Below are 21,392 nucleotides of genomic sequence, written 5' to 3'. Positions count from 1 at the left end.
GGACATCTAGCTAGTAGCCACTCTTAGAGGGTTAATACCCCTCTTAGAGATGTCATGATTCATATTGATACTTTGAGTTAGGAACTGCAAAATTTTTGAAAATATAGATCCATTACGTAGAGTCACCCTTGTTGTATCTTCTAGGATGTAGAAAGAGAGAGAGAGAGAGAGAGTGATGATTTCCCAAACAGAATTGTGAGATTCTTCTTTTCAACATTCAAGCCTTAGAAATCAACATATTACTTTTTGGGACGCACTAGAATCAGCGGAACTTATGATGAATGTAGATGGGAGCTTTTTCTGTCCTGAGAATTCAGGTTTTGGTGCAATATTAAGGAATGCTGATGGAACAGTGATAGCAGTAGTTTTTGGCAAATCAACAGCTTCATCTCCCATCCAAGATAAAATGATGGCAATCCTCAACAGTTTAGAAGTTTTGATTATGTACAAGGATGAAGATATATCAGTGGAATCTGATTGCCAAACTCTGGTGCAGGCATTGAAGATGGGAAACTTTGATATAGCTTTGGATGCAAACTTTTTGTGCATGAATATCAAATTACTTACTAAAACCTTATCTATTTCTTTTAATCACGTAAATAGATCATATAATATTGTTGCACATATGCTAGCTAGAAAATGTCTAAAAAAGTTTGGATTATTTGTCCATGATCCACTTGGGTGAGTCCAAGATATGGCCAACCAAGACTTAATTAGACCTTAATTTGTGTTGTTTTGTTATGCTACTACTTGTTTTAATATGTATTCTCTTCCTAGTTTCTACCAAAAAAAATCAAATAAAGGATATACTGGGCGAGCTTGTCCTTATATTGCATTGAGGTTTTTCACTTAACCAGTATTTAATGAAACTAGACTTTACCGGTTGAAGCATGGCCTGAGGCTCTGGCCAGGTCACACCCCAAGAGCACGAATTCTTAAAAGAATTATTAAAACCAGTTGTCTGGCCAGTTTAACCTGAAAATCAGTGAATTTCAAAATGACTTTTTATTTACTTGTTTTACTTAACTATCATTAATCCATTTCTTTAATTAATACAAAATTTAAAGAAAATGCTAATTAAGAGGTTTTAACATTTGATCATTTGGTTTAGTATATGTTTGGCACCAATGTTGTAGAATGGTGCTGTATATGTGTGGATTGGAAGCACCGTTTTTTGAGAAAATTATTATTTTTTTATTTGGAAATAGACGTTTTTTGGAGCAACAGCAACAACTTCTGTTGGTGCCAATGCTCCATATATGTTTTCAGCACTGATACCCATTATATGAAGTCCATGTTACTCCCACATCATATCCTCGTTGATAGCAACGAGCTCCAATTTGAGAAAACGTCGAATTCAGCGTTGCTCCAAACCACGCCTTACTGTTTTTTATGGAAAAACGATTTTAAACATATTGACATTTCCTGAAGCACCAATTTTTCCAACATGGCACTGATGTATCACCGTTTTCTAGAGCAACGACATCGGTTCTAAACACTGCCTTAAAACTTATTAATCTTACCATGCAACATATTTAAATATGACAAAATTTGTAAATCATATTATATATAGTATTTATATGACCTATAGTATATACCTATATGCCATATCATCATGATTCAACCTTTGGTTTGACCTCAATTATGCCCTTGCTTCATGAATCTCTCCTTTTCGGATTCTATGCCATCTAATTCTCCAAACATTGATCTTAACAATTAAGGGAGCACTAGTTGTTGGGATTTTGAGAATGGAAAAAATTGGTCAATGGGGTTTTGGTTCCCATTGACCAAGAAATTAATGATTTTTTTTTTTTTTGGATTTATATAAGATTGGGGAAGATTTATTTTTCCAATACCCATCTCATCTTTCACGTGAATAAATAATTTTCACATGAGAAAAAGTTAACACTTGGATATGAAAAAAATGGCCTTTTAAATAATAAATTTTTATGACTAAAATGATCATTATTTTATTTACCTCATTTTATTTTAATAAAAATTTTAACAATATTCAATATTATGAATCATAATGGAGTAGAATCTTAATACGATGGATAAGACTCGATTCTATACGTATATTAATCAAATTCGGATCTTGATATACCCGATCCAACCGGACTGCAGTCATTAATCCTTATATTATTCGTTTATTTTAAAGGGCTAAAATAGCCCTAAGCATTTGAAAAATGACTGGATCAGGTCGTCTGAACTCTGAATCCAGCACCAGCAATCTTATCCTCCAACTGCCACAACCTCGCGCTTCTCTTTTCCCACCAAAGGGCAAAGGTGGGGAAGGACAAGGACCAAAAATAGGGAAAAAATGGCAACTACGTTCCTCTCTGCGAATACCTTCGGTCCTTCCCTTCGATCTTATTCTTCTTCTTCTTCTTCGTCGTCGTTAACGCCATCCATTTGTGTTTGTTCTCACAAGTACAACCCCAAGAAACCCAACTCTCTCACTGTGGCATTCTGCAAGACAGGATCTGAATCTCAACGTCCTTGTCCAATTCTGACCAGACGAAGTCTCGCTATCTACCTGACCACCACCTTGACTCTCTCATTATCTGGTAAGGACTGCTTCTCTAATGCCTATGCTGCTGTCCTAGAGGCTGACGATGATGAGGAGCTATTGGAGAGGGTTAAGAGGGACAGAAAGAAGAGGCTCGAGAGGCAAGGCGTTATTAATTCATTCGACAAAGAGAAAGGTCCGGCTCTTCCCTCTGTGTTTTCTGCATAAAACCCAAAAAATCCAAATTTTTTAGTGCGCCCGTGTGTTGTGGACCTTGTGGCTTTTCTTTTCTTGTTCAATTTATCGTTGCCATTTCTTGTTAGCTTCAATTTGATCAATCTGATGTATTCAATTAAGCAAAATGGTAATGCCTTCCATGCCCAGACATGCTATTCATCACAATTGGCGAAGTAAATATTATGTAGTTAAAGAACTCATGATACTTGATATCAGGCTAGCCTAAATCCTTCTTGGATTCTCATGATTTTCTCTTGTGGTCTAAATTGATGAAGTGGAGCACCCAATGATTAATGGTAATTCCTAGAAATAAATGACTGAAAAACCCAAAACCATAATTATATCCTCTCTTGTGAAGGTGGAATTGGTCAAACGATTAAAAATTGGTGTCATACAGCTCGAGTCCCGGAATTTAGCCTTGGTGTAGAGACTAGAAACCTTATCAGCTTCATTGTGTGGTCAATGAGAGGCGTGGTATTACATGGAGAATAATTGACTACCTGTAGAAGGCTAGAAGCCAATAGTTTAGCTAACAGGGGAGTCCTTTCTCATTCTTTCTTTTGGTATGTATGTCTGTCGCAAATAGGGTAGGGATTGGTATAAGTGGTCTTTGTTTCTATCCTTGCGAAGAAATCAATCTAAGCATGAGGCATTGGTTCTAGTTTGTTGATCCGTGTGAGGCATTAATTTACTGGGTCATTGGGTTGAACCTGTACCTCGAGTTTTCTTTTGGTATTTTGATGTTTCATTCAATGGCAATGAAGTGCTGTACCATCACCTAGTCAGAGTTTGTGTCCCTGGCTCAAACTGAACATGAACTGTAGTGCGGTTGAATGTTATTTTGTTTTCAACCATCAGCCTCAGGTGTTTTTTTTTTTTGGTAATAAGTCGATGTTTATCTGAAGTTCAATACTGATTACCTATAAATCTATAACTAAAATGAATCTCCTACTGTTGAGTATGATACGAACATCTAATATTACTTAGATATGGAAAGTAGATCAAAACCATATTTTTTCTCAGTATATCATAAATAATTTGTACTTTTATCTTTCATTTATTCCATGCTTCATATTTTATCTATATACATATTACTTTAAAGGTTCATTCTAATATATAATCACATGCTATGAATTCTATATCAGTTAATCCACTAAATACTGAAAAAACAGAACTTAAGAATAGTTACTATAATACTATTTGTTACCATGCAAAAGAACTAAAAGTGTATTCCATGTACAAGTAAAAAAGTTTCTCTCATACATTTGAATTTTTCAATATTACTCAAACTTTTGGCAATTGCATTTTTCTTATTCTTATTTAAGAAAAGTGGGTTACTTCCTCTGTGGCTGATTTATTCTATTCCCTTGGTAATAAAACTATAAATCACAGCATCTCTGCAAGATCTCGTGTACAAGCTGAGCAAAGTGGGCCAAGCCATAGAAAATAATGATCTACCCACAGCAAGTTCAGTTCTTGGTTCAAGCACGGATTCAGATTGGGTTAAAAAAGTCAATGTAGCTTTTACCAAGGTCATTCCACTTTCAGTACTAATACTGTTAATGAGTTTTGTTTGGATTTTGTCGGCCTCAGATTATTTTGTTTCTCATTGTTGTTTCTCTTGTATGCACTTTTGACAGCTGAGTTCCAGTCCTGAAGAGAAGACTGAGGTTGATACATTCAATTCCTCATTAGCTTCCTTGATTTCATCAGGTGGGTGTATATTTTTTAATGGTAACTTTGTAATCAAAGCATTAAAATTACCATTAATAAAATTCTTGCTACATTGTCTTCTGTTGCAGTCAGTCAGAATAACATAGAATCCTCCAAGAAAGCTTTTGTGACTTCTGCCAGTGCATTGGAGAAATGGACTGCATTGGCTGGGCTGGTTGAGCAGCTTAAGGGCCTATGAAGCAAAGCAGGATTTTGGTTTCAACTCATACCTTTCCTCATTTGGAGGTCTTTTGCTTTTTCTTTTTCTTTTTTGTAAAGAGTCATCACTCTTTTTTCTCTCAAGCTATTTGTTTCTTTATTTAGAAGTTAGAACTAGCCAGCCATGGATGATTTAGATTTTGAGGATTGGCAAATGTGAGTCTTCTGATATGAGCTTTGGTTGCTTTCTTAATTTGCTCATGCTTTTGTTATAGCTTTCTAGAATCAATCATTTTTGGTTATTACTTTGTGGAAATAAAACAACAATGTGCTGTTACAACAATGTTGGTTGGATTCCTTTTTACCGGGTCCTTTTGACAAACTTATTCACCCCTTTGCTTATGCATTTGAAGGTCTTTTGAGATTTCTTCTGAATGGAATGGAGACATTTATTATTTGATGAGCTTTGTACCTGAAAACTGCTCTCATCTGCACCGTGAATTCAAGAACTTGTAATACAGCAGCTAGATAAAGATTCATTGATTTTCTATAACCATAAGTTTGGGATTGTTTTACCCCTTTTGGGTGGTAAGCAATGAGTTAAAGATGTTCCAGCCTTCAAATGTTTGACATAGACGAACATGCAATGTTAAAGAACAAGGCATGATGTGGTCTGGGCTAGTGTGCTCCTCTGATGGCATCAAGGAGACTTCTCCAAAGCAAACTTTTATCTGTATCAGACCTGAAAGGGAAGAGACCAATCTTTGTTATGATGGTACCAAATGCATAGCTAAATCAACTTACAGAATTTTAGCCTTGTACGGAATGAGTTCCATGGTTGACACCTTTGAGAAACATATTGCTCTCATTTGACAGAAAATAGTCGTTTGAAATCCATGAATCAGCTTGTCTATACATCTGCTTCATACTAAGGTTACTTCTGTATAATTGATTCTTATGTTCTTCTATATAGAAATATGTAAGCTGTCCAAAGAGGAATTATAGTTATATGCCCTTCATTATACACACAAGTTGATGCATTTTCGAATTGAGTCATTTAATGGCATGGTCTGACAAACTGACAAATTAACCATCCAATAGATTTGTTTTCCTTTGGGTGGTCAGTAAAAATGTGTATTTTCTTACTGCCCATAACAATGTGCCCCCTTTTCTGGTTCGGTCTAATCAATTAAGTTTTTTGTCAATAGAGTTGAAATTAAATGTGGTACAGTCAGATTCTTTAGTGGACTTCATCTCCATGTTAGTTGCATAATTTTTTACTTTCACTCCTATGTTAAAGGGCAACCCAGTGCACTAGGTTCCCGCCAATGAGAGGCCTGGGGAGGGATAGATGTATACAGCCTTACCCCTGCACATACAGGGCTGTTTCCAAGATTTGAACCCTGGTCAGCCAGGTCCCAATGGAGTAACCCAACCATTGTGCCAAGGCTTACCTTCAGTTGAAGTTACTATGTTAATTTTAAATTCTTATTGATAGTGTGATTTCTTATACTTTCATTCACAAGAGGGTCTGAGAAGGTTGAATCATAACCACACTTGGGAGTTGAATGTCAACCCAAAAGGGGTTGCCCATCTAAAGCTTCATTTAGTTTGGAAATGGGAGATGGAATTGTTGGCTCATATCTAATGAATTCAGTTTTCACGATATTATGTGTTTGTGGATCCAAATTGTAGATCATTTTAACAGGACACATCTTCTGTGTCTATAACTGTGGAGTGTTCTGTGACTGAGCCATGCATTGGTGGGATAACTGGCTTAAGATTATGGTTTGAATGGTGGACCACTGGAGAAACTTTCTAAACCAGTCAAAACTATCTAATTGGACACATTTTAAATATTATCCATGAAGGAGGAAACCACCAATTGAGTAATTTAATCACTGTACAGGTGGGAAACCTTGAATATGGGATGAGGGTGAAAATATCTCCCTATAAATGAAACTATGACACTAATATTATGAGGCGTTGAATCCTAGAGGTAAAGCCAAAATTAACATATTTCTGATTCTCTGTTCATTTGTATGTTGATGAATACTTGATGCTGCAGCCACTGCTGTAATGTGGTTTCCCACATTATTTTACAGAAAGATAACAACTTACACTCTTCGTGATGTTAATATTGTTCGTCTTTTTATTATTACTCTCGGCATCCACATGAATTATAAGAGATTCTCTTGGTGGTGTCATAGCTTGTTCAGCTAATAGCCTCTTATAATGAAGGATGAACCACTCTGTTGACATATATATTATGCAATTGGTTGGCTATTTCTTGGATCGTCTGGGTAGTATATTTAATCCGGTGAGCTTTTTAAATATGATGGGCACAGTCTGAAGTGCAAACCATGTATCTCATTCATGGAAGAGCATATCATTTCCACTTGTGTTAGACCAAAAAGATTCAGAATGGCTTTGATTGAAGTATTCAATTAAGAAAACCCCAACATCAAATTTGCCGTTTTCTGAACAGTATGTTGCCCTATTTATTCAAAACCATCTCCTGAAGCACATAGAGGTTTGCACGGTCACATCAAAGAGATTGCTGGTTCGAGATATAACCTTACTAGGTGAACTTAGGTCCTCTAGATTTTAGTTTTCAAAGTAAAAGATGGTCCAAGCGAAGATTAGTATTTTCCTCCCTTTCCATCACAGAACGTCGTCGGGAGAGCAGGAGGGCATCCATCGAAATTTTCGTATACATCGAAGACTTGCATAGAGCGGACTGAACCGGCCATTGTCCAGATCATCCCTATGCCCTGCCATAATGCACTTCTCGGCAGAACAGTCAACTCAAGTACTTAAACGAGCTCTTGCCTTTTTAAGGAAATCTGTCAAACCATATGGGCCATGCAAATGGTTCAAAAACAGTAAGATTAGAGATCAGTAGCAGATTACATAACATATTAGCTAGTGTTGGAGATCACAATTTCAGGCAATAGCTACAAGGTTCAATCTAAATCCTCCCCTATGCAACAAAAAGCTGCAGCATTAGAGGCCCGTTCTACCATGATACAGGTAAAAATCTTATCTGACATCAACATTTGAGATTACAGTCATCCAAAGAACACAAGAGATGGAGTAAGCCATGGGAAGTGTAAAAGATAAGGTAAAGAGGACATTACATTCAACAGCTCACTGGAGCAGGTGCAGGAGGAGGTTGTTGTGAACCGACTCGTCCAATTTGGTTGACCTCCTGCGTCTTGGTCTCCCCAGCTTCTCCGTTCTGGCTGCAATTCTCTATCACGGGCCCCTCCGTCTTTTTACCTTTCTCTTCAACGTGCAAACCATATTGATCCTCGTTTGCAGGTCCTGATTGGTTTTCCTTGATTTCCCCAATGGGTTCAGGTGGACTTTTGTTGTGCTTCATTTTCTCACCCACCTCTTCATGCTTCACTTCATTGGCAACAGCTGTCTCTGGTTTCTCTTGTTCAGCATGATTTAGGCAATCTTTTTTATCTGCTTCTGTCTGCAATGGCTCTCCCTTTTCTGGGACCTGAGCTTTCTCAGCGTCAGCAGCTTCAGTTTCTGTGCTATCGTTCTTGGTTAATTCATCACCTTTAATATCCTTTCCAACATCAGATTTGTCCACAGATGCCTCTCCAGAATCATCCTGCTTTTTGTCTTCATTCATACCTTCATTTTCTGCAGTAACAGCTTTCTCCATCTTTATTTCTCCAATATTTTTCTTGTCAGCCTCTGCTTCTTGCATCTGAACTTCATTTTTCTTTTCAGATCCTTCAGGGGAGACTTCTGTTTCATTACTGTCTTTCTTTGAACCCGATGATTTCCTGCTTCTCTTCTTTGGAGGTTCAGGTTCTGGTGGTGGAGCTGCCTTTGCCTTCTCACTGATCCTTGCTGATCTCCTCGGTGTCTCACCAGTGCCCCAATCAAACTCTGATACTGCAGGTCCACCAGGATGTGACTTGAGATATTGTTCCAACTGCCTTTTGTTATTGATCTCCTCCCCAGTAGGAGCAATGAATATGATTTCATTCTTCTTAGGTGTCCCTCCTTTTTTGGGTATGAACTGCATAGAATAAAAGGGAAAAAAGACAGGCGTATGAAATTATCAGAAGGAATTAGTAAATGAATGACCATATAAAGGAAAAATAATTTAAATATGAATTGCAAGTAGTTCCAAGTCTGACTTTGTTGTTAAGTACTTTTAACTAGAAATACGATCCCAAGCATATAACTCTTTTTTGAAAGGTCAGTATTGTATTGCCAAAAGGAGGAACCACAATGATTTCCAAGAGCAGCCCCCAAGAGCAACCACAATGATTTACATCAATAGAACCAAATAAGAAAGATTAGTCATGATCAATACCTCTGAAATCCCTTTCTGCAACCACCCATTTCACCCATTTGAACAATAACCTCACAGCTCTACCGATCACACCCTCTACCAGGGAAACAGAACCCTCTGAAAATTTGGTTGTTCCTTCCCCCATAAAACCCAGCAAACAAGAGGAGAGGATAGCCATAAAAATCTTCCTTTCCTCCTGAGCCCCCCCCCCCCCCCCCCGGACCAAGAGGAGAGGGTCCAAGCATATAACATGAATGCAACTTTGGGAAAGGAAACCTGTACTGGATGCACTGGAATGTGTCAAACATGTCAACCAGATAGCCACCTTTATCAGCACTCTAATTTCTACCCTTTCAGTAGTTATTAGATAAGGGAAGAGGAATGGAAAACTGAAAACATCCAACTATTATTTGACAGCTGTTTTCCACCATATTTTGTTCTTATAATATAATTTTCTTTGTTGATCAACAGATCGTTCTCATAATGTATTCACAACATAAATCAGATGTCCAGGACTGCTTTGGAAAATTTTATCTCCAAACATTTACAACAAAATCATTGTAACTAAGATCCTTCGACAGAGGTTAAATCTCTTGGGACATATGATGTTTGATATCTTAAGTTTTCTTGGAAGGTTGATAAATGGGCAAGTAGTCTAGTGTACAGAATTACCAGGATGCACTAATGGATTTAACTCATGCAGACACTCAGACACTGTTTTAACACCTCCTGTAACACTCCCATGATGCACCAAGGCCCTTTCTTGCTCAGGCCCTGGATCCACCACCCTTTCATGAAATCTTCTACAGATGCTGGAAAGAATCAATAGAGAGCAAAAATCTTGAACACTTTCACCCAGATGTTATAAGTGAAGCTGCAATGCAATAATAAGTGATGTACAGATTCTTCCACCCTATTGCACAGGACACAATCTAGTGAATCAATCCCCATTCTTCTATTTAACAAGTTGTCCTTAGTGAAGATCTTATTTAAGTAGGCAGACCAAGCAAAGAGAACAAGCAAATGGCAAAACCCCTAATCCCAAGTTGTCCTTTGAAGGTAGCTTATAACACTACTCAGCAACAATATTAACCTCCTGTCTTCTTTCTGTCATCACTCCTTCCAAATCCCCTAATCCCAAGTAAATGGCAAAACACATAAATGAACAAGCTTAACAATACCTACCCCCTGTCCAAAGACCCTGGAAATTTCCACATAATATTGAAACTTAAGAACATGGCAACTAGCAAATGCCAATAAAAATATATCTTGCAATTTTTATCTAAGAGTTATTAATAACAAAAGCATTGATAAATCAAAATATCAACCTCCAATAGAGTGATATAAAAGTCCAAAAAATTCTTTAACTTATAAAATTCCTTCCTTTACAAAAAAAAAAAAAAAAAAAAAGAAAACTTATAAATATTCCTTTTTTCTGCACGTGAACACACACACACACAACTAAGGTTGTGAATGACTGAAGTTGTGCCAAATTTTATGTAGCACAGCTTGGGTTCACAAAATTGTAGAAACAATAACTTGGCTGACATTTGGTTCAGGCTCATGATGGTCCTAAGTCAGTGAGTTGAGATTTGGTTAACTAAAATACTATTAGCCTTGGGATGGGCTTAATCCCAGTTTCAACTTCGGTCCATTAAGAGACAAAACGTGCACACATATGGATTCCACATTAGAAGCCCCCTGGCTTAAAATCATTAAAAAAGACAATTGGCAACAAATTAAATCATTTAAAATTGCCATATAAATAAATTAATTGTATAAAAGGCCATTGTCAGTGCTGGTCTGGTTATCCAGGGTCTTGGAGGGGGAGTAGACCGCATATGGACCCTAACCTCTGGCATTTTTTACATTAAGTGTCCACTCTCAGATTCAAACCAGTAATCTCATGCTTCTCATCCCAAGATTAACCATCATGTCAAGCAACGGCCTCTTAATAAATTATATGTATATAACCTAACTAAGCCTTGTCCCAATCCCAACTTATTCATGTCCTTTCTGGCCTGCCCATGGTTCTTAAAGACCCTTCAACTCATAACAATTAACTTCTTTTCACAGGTGCAGTTGATGGTCTTTACACATGTCTTAATAATTTCATAAAAACAAAATGCATGAATTATGATGTTGCCTGTCTAGCAACTGAAGTAGGAATTACCCTTGTTTGTGGTTATTTGGGTCTCTATGCATGTATGAGCATATGATGGTAGAAGAAAATCTGATGCAAACTCAAGAAGGAAGAAAGAAAAGAAGAAAATGCATCCACACAATCACATTCATATGGTCCTAAAAAACCATCAGAATAAATGATCTTAATAAAACTGCATTTTTGCATTAATGATTCAGTGGATTTTCATATATCAATGCACAGTAACCAAGCTAACATGTATTTTCTTTTAACTATATCAGCTTTAAATTTCAAGAGAACTTCTCCTCATACAAGACAAAAAGAAGCTAAACTAACTTTAGCCCTAACTACATATAATATAAAGAGAAAAAGGTATGAAAATCACATAATAATGCAACAGCAGAACTCCAAGACCAGAAAGTAAGTAGCAGATGTCAAAGGTAAAGCATAGAATTCTTCATTCAGACCATAGAGAAAGTGGCAAAGATCAAAAGGAAATGAATAAATTCTTGCAACTATAGAAAAGAATGTGGTCCCCCCTTTATCCAGAAAGGTGGAACCGTGGGAGAAGCAGAAAATCAAGCAAACAGAGACTACCACAGAGAAGAAACCCATGTATACTACTACTTCCCTCCAACATGGTAAACTTTACCCCGAGGTTACCACAGAGACTACAATCTCCCCAGTTCTCCACCGAATTCCACATTTCATACAGAACCTCTTTTTCTCAAATCAATAAGAGCAGCCAGAAGAAACGAGAGAAGATTATTAACTGGAAGCAAGAAGACAATAAATTTTTGCATAGGATGAACTTTTACCTCCATAAAGGTAAGAGAAATGTACAAACCCTAACAGAAAACATATAACCCTTCCAGCAACTGAAACAATATAATCAACAAACAGAACAATAATAAAACCAGAAATTTTCAGAACATAAAATTTGAACACTATAATATAATTAATTTCTAAAAGAAATAAAATATACCGAACATCAGAAGTATCCTTCAATATGCCCTAGCTGGTAACTTACAACTACTTAGCCCAATTTCCACCAAAACAACAAACAAATTAAGCAATTCAACAAAACCAGAAATGATTTTACATAAGAGAAGAAAAAAAATTACAACAGAAACACAAAGTAATTGAACTAAAACTGAAGCCGAAGAATCTAATAATAGCAGGGAGAAAAGCACTAAACCTTTTTCTTCCAGCCAGTAGGTGCCGTGAGTTCGACGGATACTACTTCCTCCTTCCCTGGCGTTTGTGTTTCCTTCTCCACTACCGAGCTCGCCATTTCCAGCTAAGAACAAGAATTTAACCCGAGAACACAAAGAGTAAAGAGTAAGGGAGTGCAAGTCACAACAAAAGGAAAAGCTCCCTTGCTCCTCATAAACACATACAAACTCTGCACTTTCTCTGTAAAATCTAATCTCTAATCTCTCTTCCTTCTGTTCCTACTTCCGTAAGAGAAGATATGACAAGTACTTACTCAGAGCGTCAGAGAGACACGTCGTTGCGTCGAAAGCTAATTTGTTCTTCTTCGCTCTTTCCCTCCCGGATCTCTCTTTCTCTCTCTCTCTCTCTCTCGTTCCTATTTTCTGACCTCTTTGTTAGTTGAGAGTCGCAACTCGCAACGCAACGGTATTACCAAAGAGACACATGGCCCATTATGGGAACGGTTTAGATCACGTTCCTCAACCGACTCATTTAACTGGATTGGAATAACGGTTTCGTGTCCGGATTAGCTCCCCACCAACCACGAGTGACGTCATTCGGTAAAACTTGCCTCTAGGAGTTGGTTCTCTGTCTGAGTCAGAGACTCTGCCTCTGGCTGCCTTCCTCAATAAATAGCGGTCGTCGACTGTCATCTTTATTTATCTGTCCGTCCGTCTCGCTTTTGTCGGTGCTCCTCGTCCCGCTCCAAGTGGTCCATCTATCCATTTATCATCTGCTCGGCAAAATGACTAAATGAGAATCGGTCGCGTTTCCTCTCTAAGCTGGAACTGATGGTAAGTGGGTACTGTAGCAGTAGTTCATCATTATCTTCGATTTAAGGGGGTTGATGGGGTGTTCTGGAATCATCTGTTTTACCTTCACTTTAACTTTTGGAAGCAATTGATTGATTAAGCCAAGAAGTGTTTATATGGTCAGATTAAGGTATTTTCAGAAAGGAAAATAAAAATTGAATTCTACCACCGTAAAGCCAAATTCAACATAAGAGGAAAAGCAATTCTGATCTGAACCGATCGTTTCCATTTTTAGGGCTATGGATGATTCAGGGATTCAGGTGCTGACAGCAACCGGTTCCAGAAGGGCAGTGAGGGTAGGCAGCTTTTACTTGGTGGGTGCCACCGGATCGAGCGGTCATTGGGCCTCTTTGATGGGTTTCAGATTTCTTACCAGAAAAACTTGTCAGCGGCATTCCAAGAACGAATAGGCTTAAAAAGAGACAAACGATTTCATTGGACCTCATTTAGTTGGTCAATGGCCATAAACTAAGCTTTACAGTTACTATAGGAAGCGGAGAGAGCAGGGTAATTCCCTCATTTAGATTTTGAAATTTCAATTCCATGATCAGATTTACAGTGACCCCATTATTGGAGTTAAACCAAAAGTATTGTATTGTGTGGCCTTCTATCCAGTAGCTGGGCCAACTTTTGTGCATTCTAAATTGGGGAATTTGAGTTCCTTTCATCATCATCTCACAGAGAGGATAGTTGCAGGTTTTCTTCCTCCGTTGTAATATGAAGTTCTTTACTTTCTATTCTTGCTGTTTTGGTTAAAAGTTAAAATGATTCTTCTCATCTTCTGACTTCTGGACTGTAGTAAGTACATTGTTGTGTTGCATTGGAGACCAATTGCTAAGTTTTAATCCAGTGAATGGATAGTGTCAAAACTTTATGTATATATAAAGATTGAAAAATCCATCCTAATAGTTAGAGAACCGCAAAACAATCAGATGTACAATTAATCTATTGAAAAAATCCATCCTCTGCTTCATCCGAAGAGGAAGAAGAAGAAGAAGATGCAGAAGTAGTGGAGCTAAAGTGGAACTCAATCTGCAAACGTCGATAGAGGGATAAGCCTGAGACTGACCGGCCCTTCTTCTCTTCCACCTCCAATTCCTTCAATGGAATAGCAGCAAGAAATCTCTTTATGAACTCCCTACAACACTCCTTACCCCTGTAAACAAGCTCATGGGTATTCTCTCCATTGTTGCTGTCTCTGTCATTTCTGTCTTCCTTCGGCAACCCATAAATGGAGGATGCGTCATCAAATTTCAAGATGTAGGCCTGGCTGCACCCCTCGAACAGTCGTTCTCCCAAAGTATCAATTATATAACAGGCATTGGATTCAATCTTCAAAATGAAGAAATGATCATTCCAGCTGACCATATAAACCTGATGCTCACCATCGTTGATGCTACCGCTTATCATGTCCCATATACTATCGAAGGATATATGTCCCTTCAAGGACTCAAACTTCTCAGGACTGAAGAACCCTATGAAAGATCTGTCTGGCATGATTGAAAGAGGCCTAAGGTCTGCTTCTAGCACAGTCTCGAGATCGAAGTGCTTGTCAGGGAAGCGTTGCATGTAGTCCTCTTTTTCGCAGAGATTCCGCCACTCAGAGGAACCTTCTGTTATCAGAGTGTTGAATTCATCCTTTGTTGGAAGGGCACCTCTGTTTGACAGAAGCCAATCTGCAATGACTGCAACAAGGGCAGCGCAGGCACTCTCTCCGGAAGCCTTCTCACTTCGTTGGTCGATGGAAGCAAAGAAGACACTGGCTTTGAGCTTTGCCAGACCGTCTCGGCTGATCAGTTCCCTCTCTTCCCATCCATCAATAGATAAGCCATGGTTGTTACATTCGGACCTATGAGATGAACCTCTGCTTAATTTTTCACTGGTTTTCTGCAACAAGGGATACCACCAAGCAAGCTAGCTTAAGACAATTGAACCCAACTCCACCAAATGTACATGATTATTAGCGTGTGCCGTGTGGGTTTCATTCTTTCATCCAAAGGTGGATACGGTCCACTTTAAATATTTGAACATGTGATAAATAATGGCCCAAGCCCGCAAGTAGCTCCAGACACATGCACCCCACAAAAAATAATAAGTTGATCGTGACATGGGGGCCCAGTTTTGTCCCTTGCTCAAGTTAGCCCACCATGAACGCATGGGAGGATACTGGACCAATCATGGTAGACCATATCAGATTGACTTGTGGAGCCTTGTGTACGAATATGACGTGGTCTATCACGATTGACTCTAAAAATGAGTCTAGATCTTGCACAAGTAAAAACTCTCTCCATGTAGCATCCAGCCGTGCATTAAGAATATCTCCCATTGTGGGACAATGTTTCCAATGTGCTGATGTATTCCCATCATCCCATGTTTGTAGGGAATCCCCACCGGCCACCGCGTATAAAGGAGTCAACATTTAAATCAATTTGTGTGTGTGTGTGTTTTTTCCTGTTTTATGGGCCCCCTATCATAATTATCATCTACGAAGTTGTGAAGCGGTTTGGGGTATATTTTGGTAATATGAAATTGTAAATATAAAATTCTAAAAATATACATACCGCTAAATCAACGGTTTCGTCGCGTTTGGTCTTCCTAATCAGTGGCTCATCTTTTCTTCTCATTGACAGCTTCCTCTTCTTCCACGACAAGAACCCAAACTTCGGTACCGAGTCCAACTGAGTTTTTGAACTCAGAGACGGTCCCAACTGAACCTTCGTCATACTATTTTCACGATAGTAAGCTGATGGCTCGTCTCCAGTTGCTACCATCGCGCACTGTTTTGAGAGGTGATCCATCTGGCCTAACTCCTGCTCGATTGAACCTGAATCATTTCCCGGCGAGATGTTTGAGTCAAATGTGGATGAATCGTCCGTCGTCTCACCAGAGTATATTTTCGAGCCCTTTCGGCTCTTCTCCGCATACGTCTTTTTCTTTTTATTCTTAGAGACATAGCCTGTTAGATCCATCATTTTTCTTAAGAACCCATCATCCTTATCAACCATGCATTCGTCGTGGGTAATTTCCAAGGGTTCCTTGGAGTAGGAGGAGCTCTTGATCTCGACAAAGCTTATCAATACCTGTAGATTTCAATATTCGATCCGAAGAAAGACTGTTAATTTGCAGAAATGAATGATATTTTGTTATTAAATTAAATAAATAAATAACGTACCAAAAGCGAAGCTTCGCTGGCGACGCCGGCAACCTGTAAAGTGATCGGAAGCTTCGTTTCTACCTGAGTTTCCATGCGTGAAGCCAGTTCGGCAATGTTCAGCGTAGTCGTCCCTATCGTTGGGAGTTTGTTACCCTTTTGTCCCTGCATATCACTAAGGCCACGTCAACGAAACGTGGATGATAAGGTCTTTTGAAGCAGGAGTTTTGTCAAATAGAATCGGATTTTCTTTAATTCTTAAGTATAGGGAAAAAAAAAACTTACAAAGAGAAGATTGAATGAAACATTGCATGGGTTGAACGAGTTGTCCTTCTGCAACATCGACAAGCTAGGCACGCTTTCGAATTCATCGTCGTCCCATTCAAGCACACCACCTCTTGTTGGAATTATCTCGGCGGAAACATGTCGACGGCGGTGCTTGGACAACGACCGATGCAAGGGGACTAATCTCCCTTTGGATGCTTTCCATTTCATCTCAACAGCCACCACTTTCTCTGTGTCTTGCTCTTCATTTTCCTTGCCATAGCTGTCGAACTCAAAACCTTCCAGTCTCTTCAGCTTCATCCTCACCTGAAACTTCTTGGATGTCGGTGACATCCATGGTGACCATTTCACCATCTTCAGCCCATGAACTAACTCTGGGTTAGAAGGAAGGAAGCAAAGCGAATTGAATTTGACTCCCCTCCTTCCGTCTCAACAAAGATGTTCATATGGGTATTTATGTTTCTGACCTTTCTTTCCCATTTTCGCAGCGAAATTGTGTGCGTGTGTGTGAGAGACAGAGAGAGAGATGGAAGGACGGGGTGGATTGTTTTTTCTCAGAATATATTATCCTAGAAAGGAAATCTTAAACGGGATCAACGAACGACAACCCGAAAATTTCGAAATGACTTTAGTAGAATGAACAGGGGTTTTTCCTTCCGTGCTTCAAGAAAAGACGCAAGCGTCCTAATGTCCTTTAAAAATTCATTGGCCCATGTCATATCTTATGCCACGTCAGATTAAAATATGACATTTAGGACATTTTACAAACGGCGGTAAGTTTTTTAGGTTTTTGCTCAACCTATCCGTCTTAAGTCTAAACCATATTTATTTCTTTATTTTTGGAAAGACTATTCATTTCGTTCTCTGCCGTGGAAAACCTTTGAAATGTCATTGCTATTTATTAATCTGACGTGGCATAAGAGACAAGGTGGACCAATGAAATTTAAGATAAGGATGCTTGCGTCTTTTCGTCAACGAACCAAGGAAGACTCGACCTAAGAGCTTAACCCTCCTTCCTAGGCTCCTAGCTAGTAGAGTTGTAAATTACCAAATTTAGATACTCCTCATGTAGTTTATATCAATCTATTCCTGTTTTGTAGCCGCGTGTGCACTGATCTAGTATTCTACCCATCTGTTTGGGTTGTGCCATGTGAAAGTAGGGGTGATGTTAGAAGAAAGTCCAGATTTCCTCCTCACAAAATTATCCTCACACACATCTCACTGCAATCATCTCCCAAAAAAATAAAAACATACAATTATGGAGTATGAAGGCAATCCCAATTTGTGTGGCTGCAAGGGCTTGTTATGGAGACGTTCCCCATGTGGCTGGATAGGCTGTGGGTGGGTGTGAGGATCAATTCTCTGAGAAGGAAATCGGAATTAGACAAAAAAATAAACATCAAAAAGAAAAAGTGATTGAGAAGGGGAACAACAAGTAGTGTGTACGTGGTTTTGACTTTAAAATATGACCATGTTTCACATGGGATGGGAGTGTACATATTGTTTTATTAGGTTTCCTAGGGAAAATTTCCGATTAGTATATTGTACTTTAGGTGCCATTTTGCTCTCTCAACGTTAAAATGCGATATTTTAGTATTCAAAATTTTAAAATATGTCAATCCAATTCCTATTATTAATCAGCTGTTAATTAGCTATTAAGTGGTATTTGAAAAAAGCATAAATGCACTTGAGTATCAACTAATTTTCTTGATCAATCATTCAAATATTGACAAAAAATTAACAATTCCAAATCCTTACCTCTTCTATTCATCAAAGTCGGGGTCACCAAAATGGCCACTAAGACATGACCTCAACTTTCTTGAATAGAAAAGGCAAGGATTTGGGACTGCTAATTTTTTGTCAACGTTTGAATGGTTGATAAAGAAAATTATATGACACTTGAAGGGCATTTACGTCTTTTTCAAATGCCACTTAATGGATGATTACTAGTGATGAGGACAGATTTGGCCCTCCAATGACATTGTGACACATGGCATCTTGGAACAACTGGATGACACATAGGCGCCACCTAAGCAATAACTTGGAGTCCCAGATCGCGGTTCCTCTTCACCCTGACCTGGCGACCTACCTTCACCACCAACCTGGCGACCTCGACCACAACCCAGGTCGGCTAGAAGCACCTTGCTCGGGGCCGACCTGTAGCACCTCGTCACTGGCCGATGTGACCTCGACACAAGGAGCGACCTCCCTCGAGGGCATGCCGGCCTGACTGAGGTCCAGGTGGCGACCTGCGAGACGTGCTCACCGACAAATTCGGCATGCATATCCCGACACTCCCACGTTTCTTGGAAGTTGGCCCACGTACTAAACGTTCCGGATGTTGGTCAATGTGCATGGTGGTTACCTCTGAGGATTTCAAACCAGTTAGGCACGACCTCCCGGAAATCTCGGATGCGGTGCGTAAAGCCCATGCCAAATAAAGCTTATATAAAGGCACCAACCCCAATGGCGTAGGGGGCAGAAGGTACGCATGATTATTTGTTCACTAGCATTCTAGCACTCAAGTATTCAGCTCACAACCAGAGTACAATACTAACTTAAGCATCAGAGTGACTTTGCCGGGTTAGCCACCCCGGGTCCTCTGACGTTGATTCCTTACAGGTCTCTCTGAAAAGGAAACGCAGCTTGGCAATCAACCTAGCTCCGCCAAGTCAGATCTTTATCAGAGCCTTCATCTAGTAGAAATCATATAACTCAGCTCTAGAGTCATTAGCCATCAAGAAGTAGCCAAATGACCAGAGAGCAATTAGATTGCGCACCACTAATCAGCAGTGAGCGGGGGAGCTGCCAAAATCTACATCATCAATTGGTGTCGTCTGTGGGAAACGTTACAAGATGCTAAGTTCTCACTTTCTAAAAGGCTAAGTCCTCTTCTCCTAGAAAGATAAAATCTCACCTTTTAAAAATTTAAGTTCTCACTCTCTATTTTCCATTTTTTATTAACTCAATGGCATTTTTAAGCAGCACCAACATCGAGAACAAAGAATCAATTACTAGGGGGCAAGAACATGAGAACCCTCCTCCAAGACAATCAAGAAGCTTAGTGCATTCGAGCAATCAACAAGAGAACGACCTTAACAACTAGTAGTCCGACGATAGGAACCTCGGAGTAGAGCCGCCCCCACAGGTCGAGCCCCTTGTGGTTCCTGCGGAAGTTGATGGCCAACCAACTAAGCTGCTCTGTCGACCCCATTTCAGCCCGGATGAGCCTCATTAGACTTTTTCGTGAGGTCTCCCCTACAGGTTGAACCCTTTGCGGCTCCCACGGGAGTTAGCAGCCTACAGACTGTGCGGACGCCCTTGCTGGTCGAGCTTTTCAGGGCTCCCGTGTGAGTTGGCAACCTACAGCTAGTCGAGCTGCTCCCGTAGGTCAAGCTCCCTATGGCTTCTCGTAGGAGTTGATGACCAGCGCCTCCGAGGGTTGATGCAGTGCAACCGTGACATCAACTTGTCATCTGACGTCAAAAGTAATGACAAAACCTGCAAACAGAACAGAAGTGAATAACCAATTCAGGTGAGCCTCAGCGATCTGACCTAGACTATATCCAGCCCGAACTGCGAAGCCTCACTACAGGTCGAGCTTTTATGGGCCCCGTGAGAGTTGGAAGTGAGCTGAAAGTGGAACCACCCTCATAGGTCGAGCCCCTTATGGTTCCCATGAGAGTAGACGACCCATAGACAACAGAGCTGCCCCCTCAGGGTGAGCCTCCCATGACTCCAATAGAAGCAGACAGTTAGTGGTTCTAGGAGCAGTACGCCATGATCTTACAAGCACCTTGCCGGGGAAGCCAATCTCAAGTGACGATGTAGAAGTAGCCATATGAGAAATTACTACAAAATGACCACCCGCTTAGGCAGAAAGGTCAGGCCGCACATCGGCTAAATAAGGATAAAGATAATGGACCACGAGTCGCTCCCAGAGCCTAAGGGCTAAGGTGTCGAGCTGGTAAAAGACCTCGGCACCACATGAGACCCAGTCGCCTCTTTGGCATGGGCAAATAAAAAAGTAGCTTGTACGTAAGCAAGACGGGCATATACCCTACAATGTCTGTTCACTTTGGCGTACATTGAGAATCAGGTTATTCCTATTAGAGCCTAGCTCATCAGCTTGACACTTCGTTAGTAATCCACACTTAGAAAAATCCACGTCAGCTCGAAAATATACCCAGTCGCCTCTTCGGCATGGGCGAAATAAAAAAAGCACTTCGCATTTAGCCTCATCGGTGTACATACAGTTTGGCACCTTGGGGCAAATCCACACTTAGAAAACTTTTACGCAATGGAGTGGAGGACAAAATACAACACCCTTTCAACATACCAATTCGACATCATGACAAACGCAAACTTGGCCGATCTCTTCACAATCGACCTCCAACTCGGTTTTAGGCTCCGAGTCGAATTCTTTGGCTACTCTTTTGAGAACCAGTTCAAGTAACACTACGTCAAAGTCTACTTAGGTGGAGCGACCTAATAAAGCAATCACGCAGTTAGAACCCCTCTTGAGGATGGCATGATGAGCTTCGCTCTCAAGGTAATGGTCGGATTGTAGAACCCCTTGATGGTTGCATCCCTAATAAGGTAGATGTCCTTGGGGTACCTACTTCACCTCTCCTCGAGCAGATGAGTTCACTCTCATGTCCTGAGAATCAAGATGGCGAGGTCCTACATAAGGCTACAAACACTCGAACTCTTCCGATCTGAGAAGAAAATTTGACCGATGTTATGACTACGAGCTCATCAAACAGTCATTCCTGGCCAAAGGAACAATCTACTCCCTTCGCCAAGCTACTCTCAACTCAGGAGTGGGGGGCAATTGATGAAGG

At 39.9% G+C, this 21,392-nt stretch overlaps 3 protein-coding genes across 6 annotated transcripts; 1 reads left to right on the top strand and 2 right to left on the bottom strand.

The window, feature by feature from the left end:
• Positions 1-2,200: 2,200 nt before the first annotated feature.
• On the top strand, positions 2,201-5,021 carry LOC104592458 (chloroplast thylakoid lumen protein). The gene is made up of 4 exons (XM_010251842.3): positions 2,201-2,705; positions 4,139-4,278; positions 4,387-4,459; positions 4,549-5,021. Exons 1-4 carry the CDS (start codon positions 2,321-2,323, stop codon positions 4,656-4,658), a joined length of 708 nt encoding a protein of 235 aa, XP_010250144.1. The 5' UTR covers positions 2,201-2,320; the 3' UTR covers positions 4,659-5,021.
• A 2,469-nt stretch (positions 5,022-7,490) lies between these two features.
• Positions 7,491-12,726, bottom strand: LOC104592456 (uncharacterized). Its single transcript, XM_010251839.2, has 3 exons — positions 12,575-12,726; positions 12,284-12,385; positions 7,491-8,663 (listed from the first exon to the last, which is right to left on the bottom strand). The coding sequence occupies exons 2-3, from the start codon at positions 12,377-12,379 to the stop codon at positions 7,761-7,763; spliced, it is 999 nt and encodes a 332-aa protein (XP_010250141.1). The 5' UTR covers positions 12,380-12,385; positions 12,575-12,726; the 3' UTR covers positions 7,491-7,760.
• A 1,206-nt stretch (positions 12,727-13,932) lies between these two features.
• Positions 13,933-17,106, bottom strand: LOC104592457 (uncharacterized). Of its 4 annotated transcripts, none has more exons than XM_088894032.1 (4): positions 16,549-17,106; positions 16,348-16,428; positions 15,674-16,192; positions 13,933-14,999 (listed from the first exon to the last, which is right to left on the bottom strand). In XM_088894032.1, the coding sequence occupies exons 1-4, from the start codon at positions 16,900-16,902 to the stop codon at positions 14,058-14,060; spliced, it is 1,896 nt and encodes a 631-aa protein (XP_088750158.1). In that variant the 5' UTR covers positions 16,903-17,106; the 3' UTR covers positions 13,933-14,057. The 4 variants fall into 4 exon arrangements, with proteins under 4 accessions (XP_088750158.1, XP_010250143.1, XP_019052433.1 ...); XM_010251841.3 differs by having other exon boundaries at positions 16,285-16,428; positions 16,549-17,104; XM_019196888.2 differs by having other exon boundaries at positions 16,285-16,438; positions 16,549-16,777.
• Positions 17,107-21,392: the final 4,286 nt, after the last annotated feature.

This window comes from Nelumbo nucifera, chromosome 8, assembly GCF_055504915.1.
Source record: "Nelumbo nucifera cultivar China Antique chromosome 8, China Antique-T2T, whole genome shotgun sequence".
Lineage (NCBI taxonomy): Eukaryota > Viridiplantae > Streptophyta > Magnoliopsida > Proteales > Nelumbonaceae > Nelumbo > Nelumbo nucifera.
Note: the sequence above shows the minus strand (reverse complement) of the source record. Positions and strands in the feature narration are given on the sequence as shown.

Bases quoted from the DNA above. Each gene is read 5' to 3' on its own strand.
- LOC104592457 (XM_010251841.3), bottom strand. From the start codon at position 16,902: ATGGTGAAATGGTCACCATGGATGTCACCGACATCCAAGAAGTTTCAG. The intron at 16,429-16,548 runs GTAAGTTTTTTT...AGTGATATGCAG, and splicing joins TTTCATTCAATCTTCTCTTT to GGACAAAAGGGTAACAAACT. The intron at 15,000-15,673 runs GTATGTATATTT...CCCTTGTTGCAG, and splicing joins ACGAAACCGTTGATTTAGCG to AAAACCAGTGAAAAATTAAG.
- LOC104592458 (XM_010251842.3), top strand. From the start codon at position 2,321: ATGGCAACTACGTTCCTCTCTGCGAATACCTTCGGTCCTTCCCTTCGA. The intron at 2,706-4,138 runs GTCCGGCTCTTC...TATAAATCACAG, and splicing joins TTCATTCGACAAAGAGAAAG to CATCTCTGCAAGATCTCGTG. The intron at 4,460-4,548 runs GTGGGTGTATAT...CTTCTGTTGCAG, and splicing joins AGCTTCCTTGATTTCATCAG to TCAGTCAGAATAACATAGAA.
- LOC104592456 (XM_010251839.2), bottom strand. From the start codon at position 12,379: ATGGCGAGCTCGGTAGTGGAGAAGGAAACACAAACGCCAGGGAAGGAG. The intron at 8,664-12,283 runs GTTTAGTGCTTT...TATTCTATGCAG, and splicing joins CTACTGGCTGGAAGAAAAAG to TTCATACCCAAAAAAGGAGG.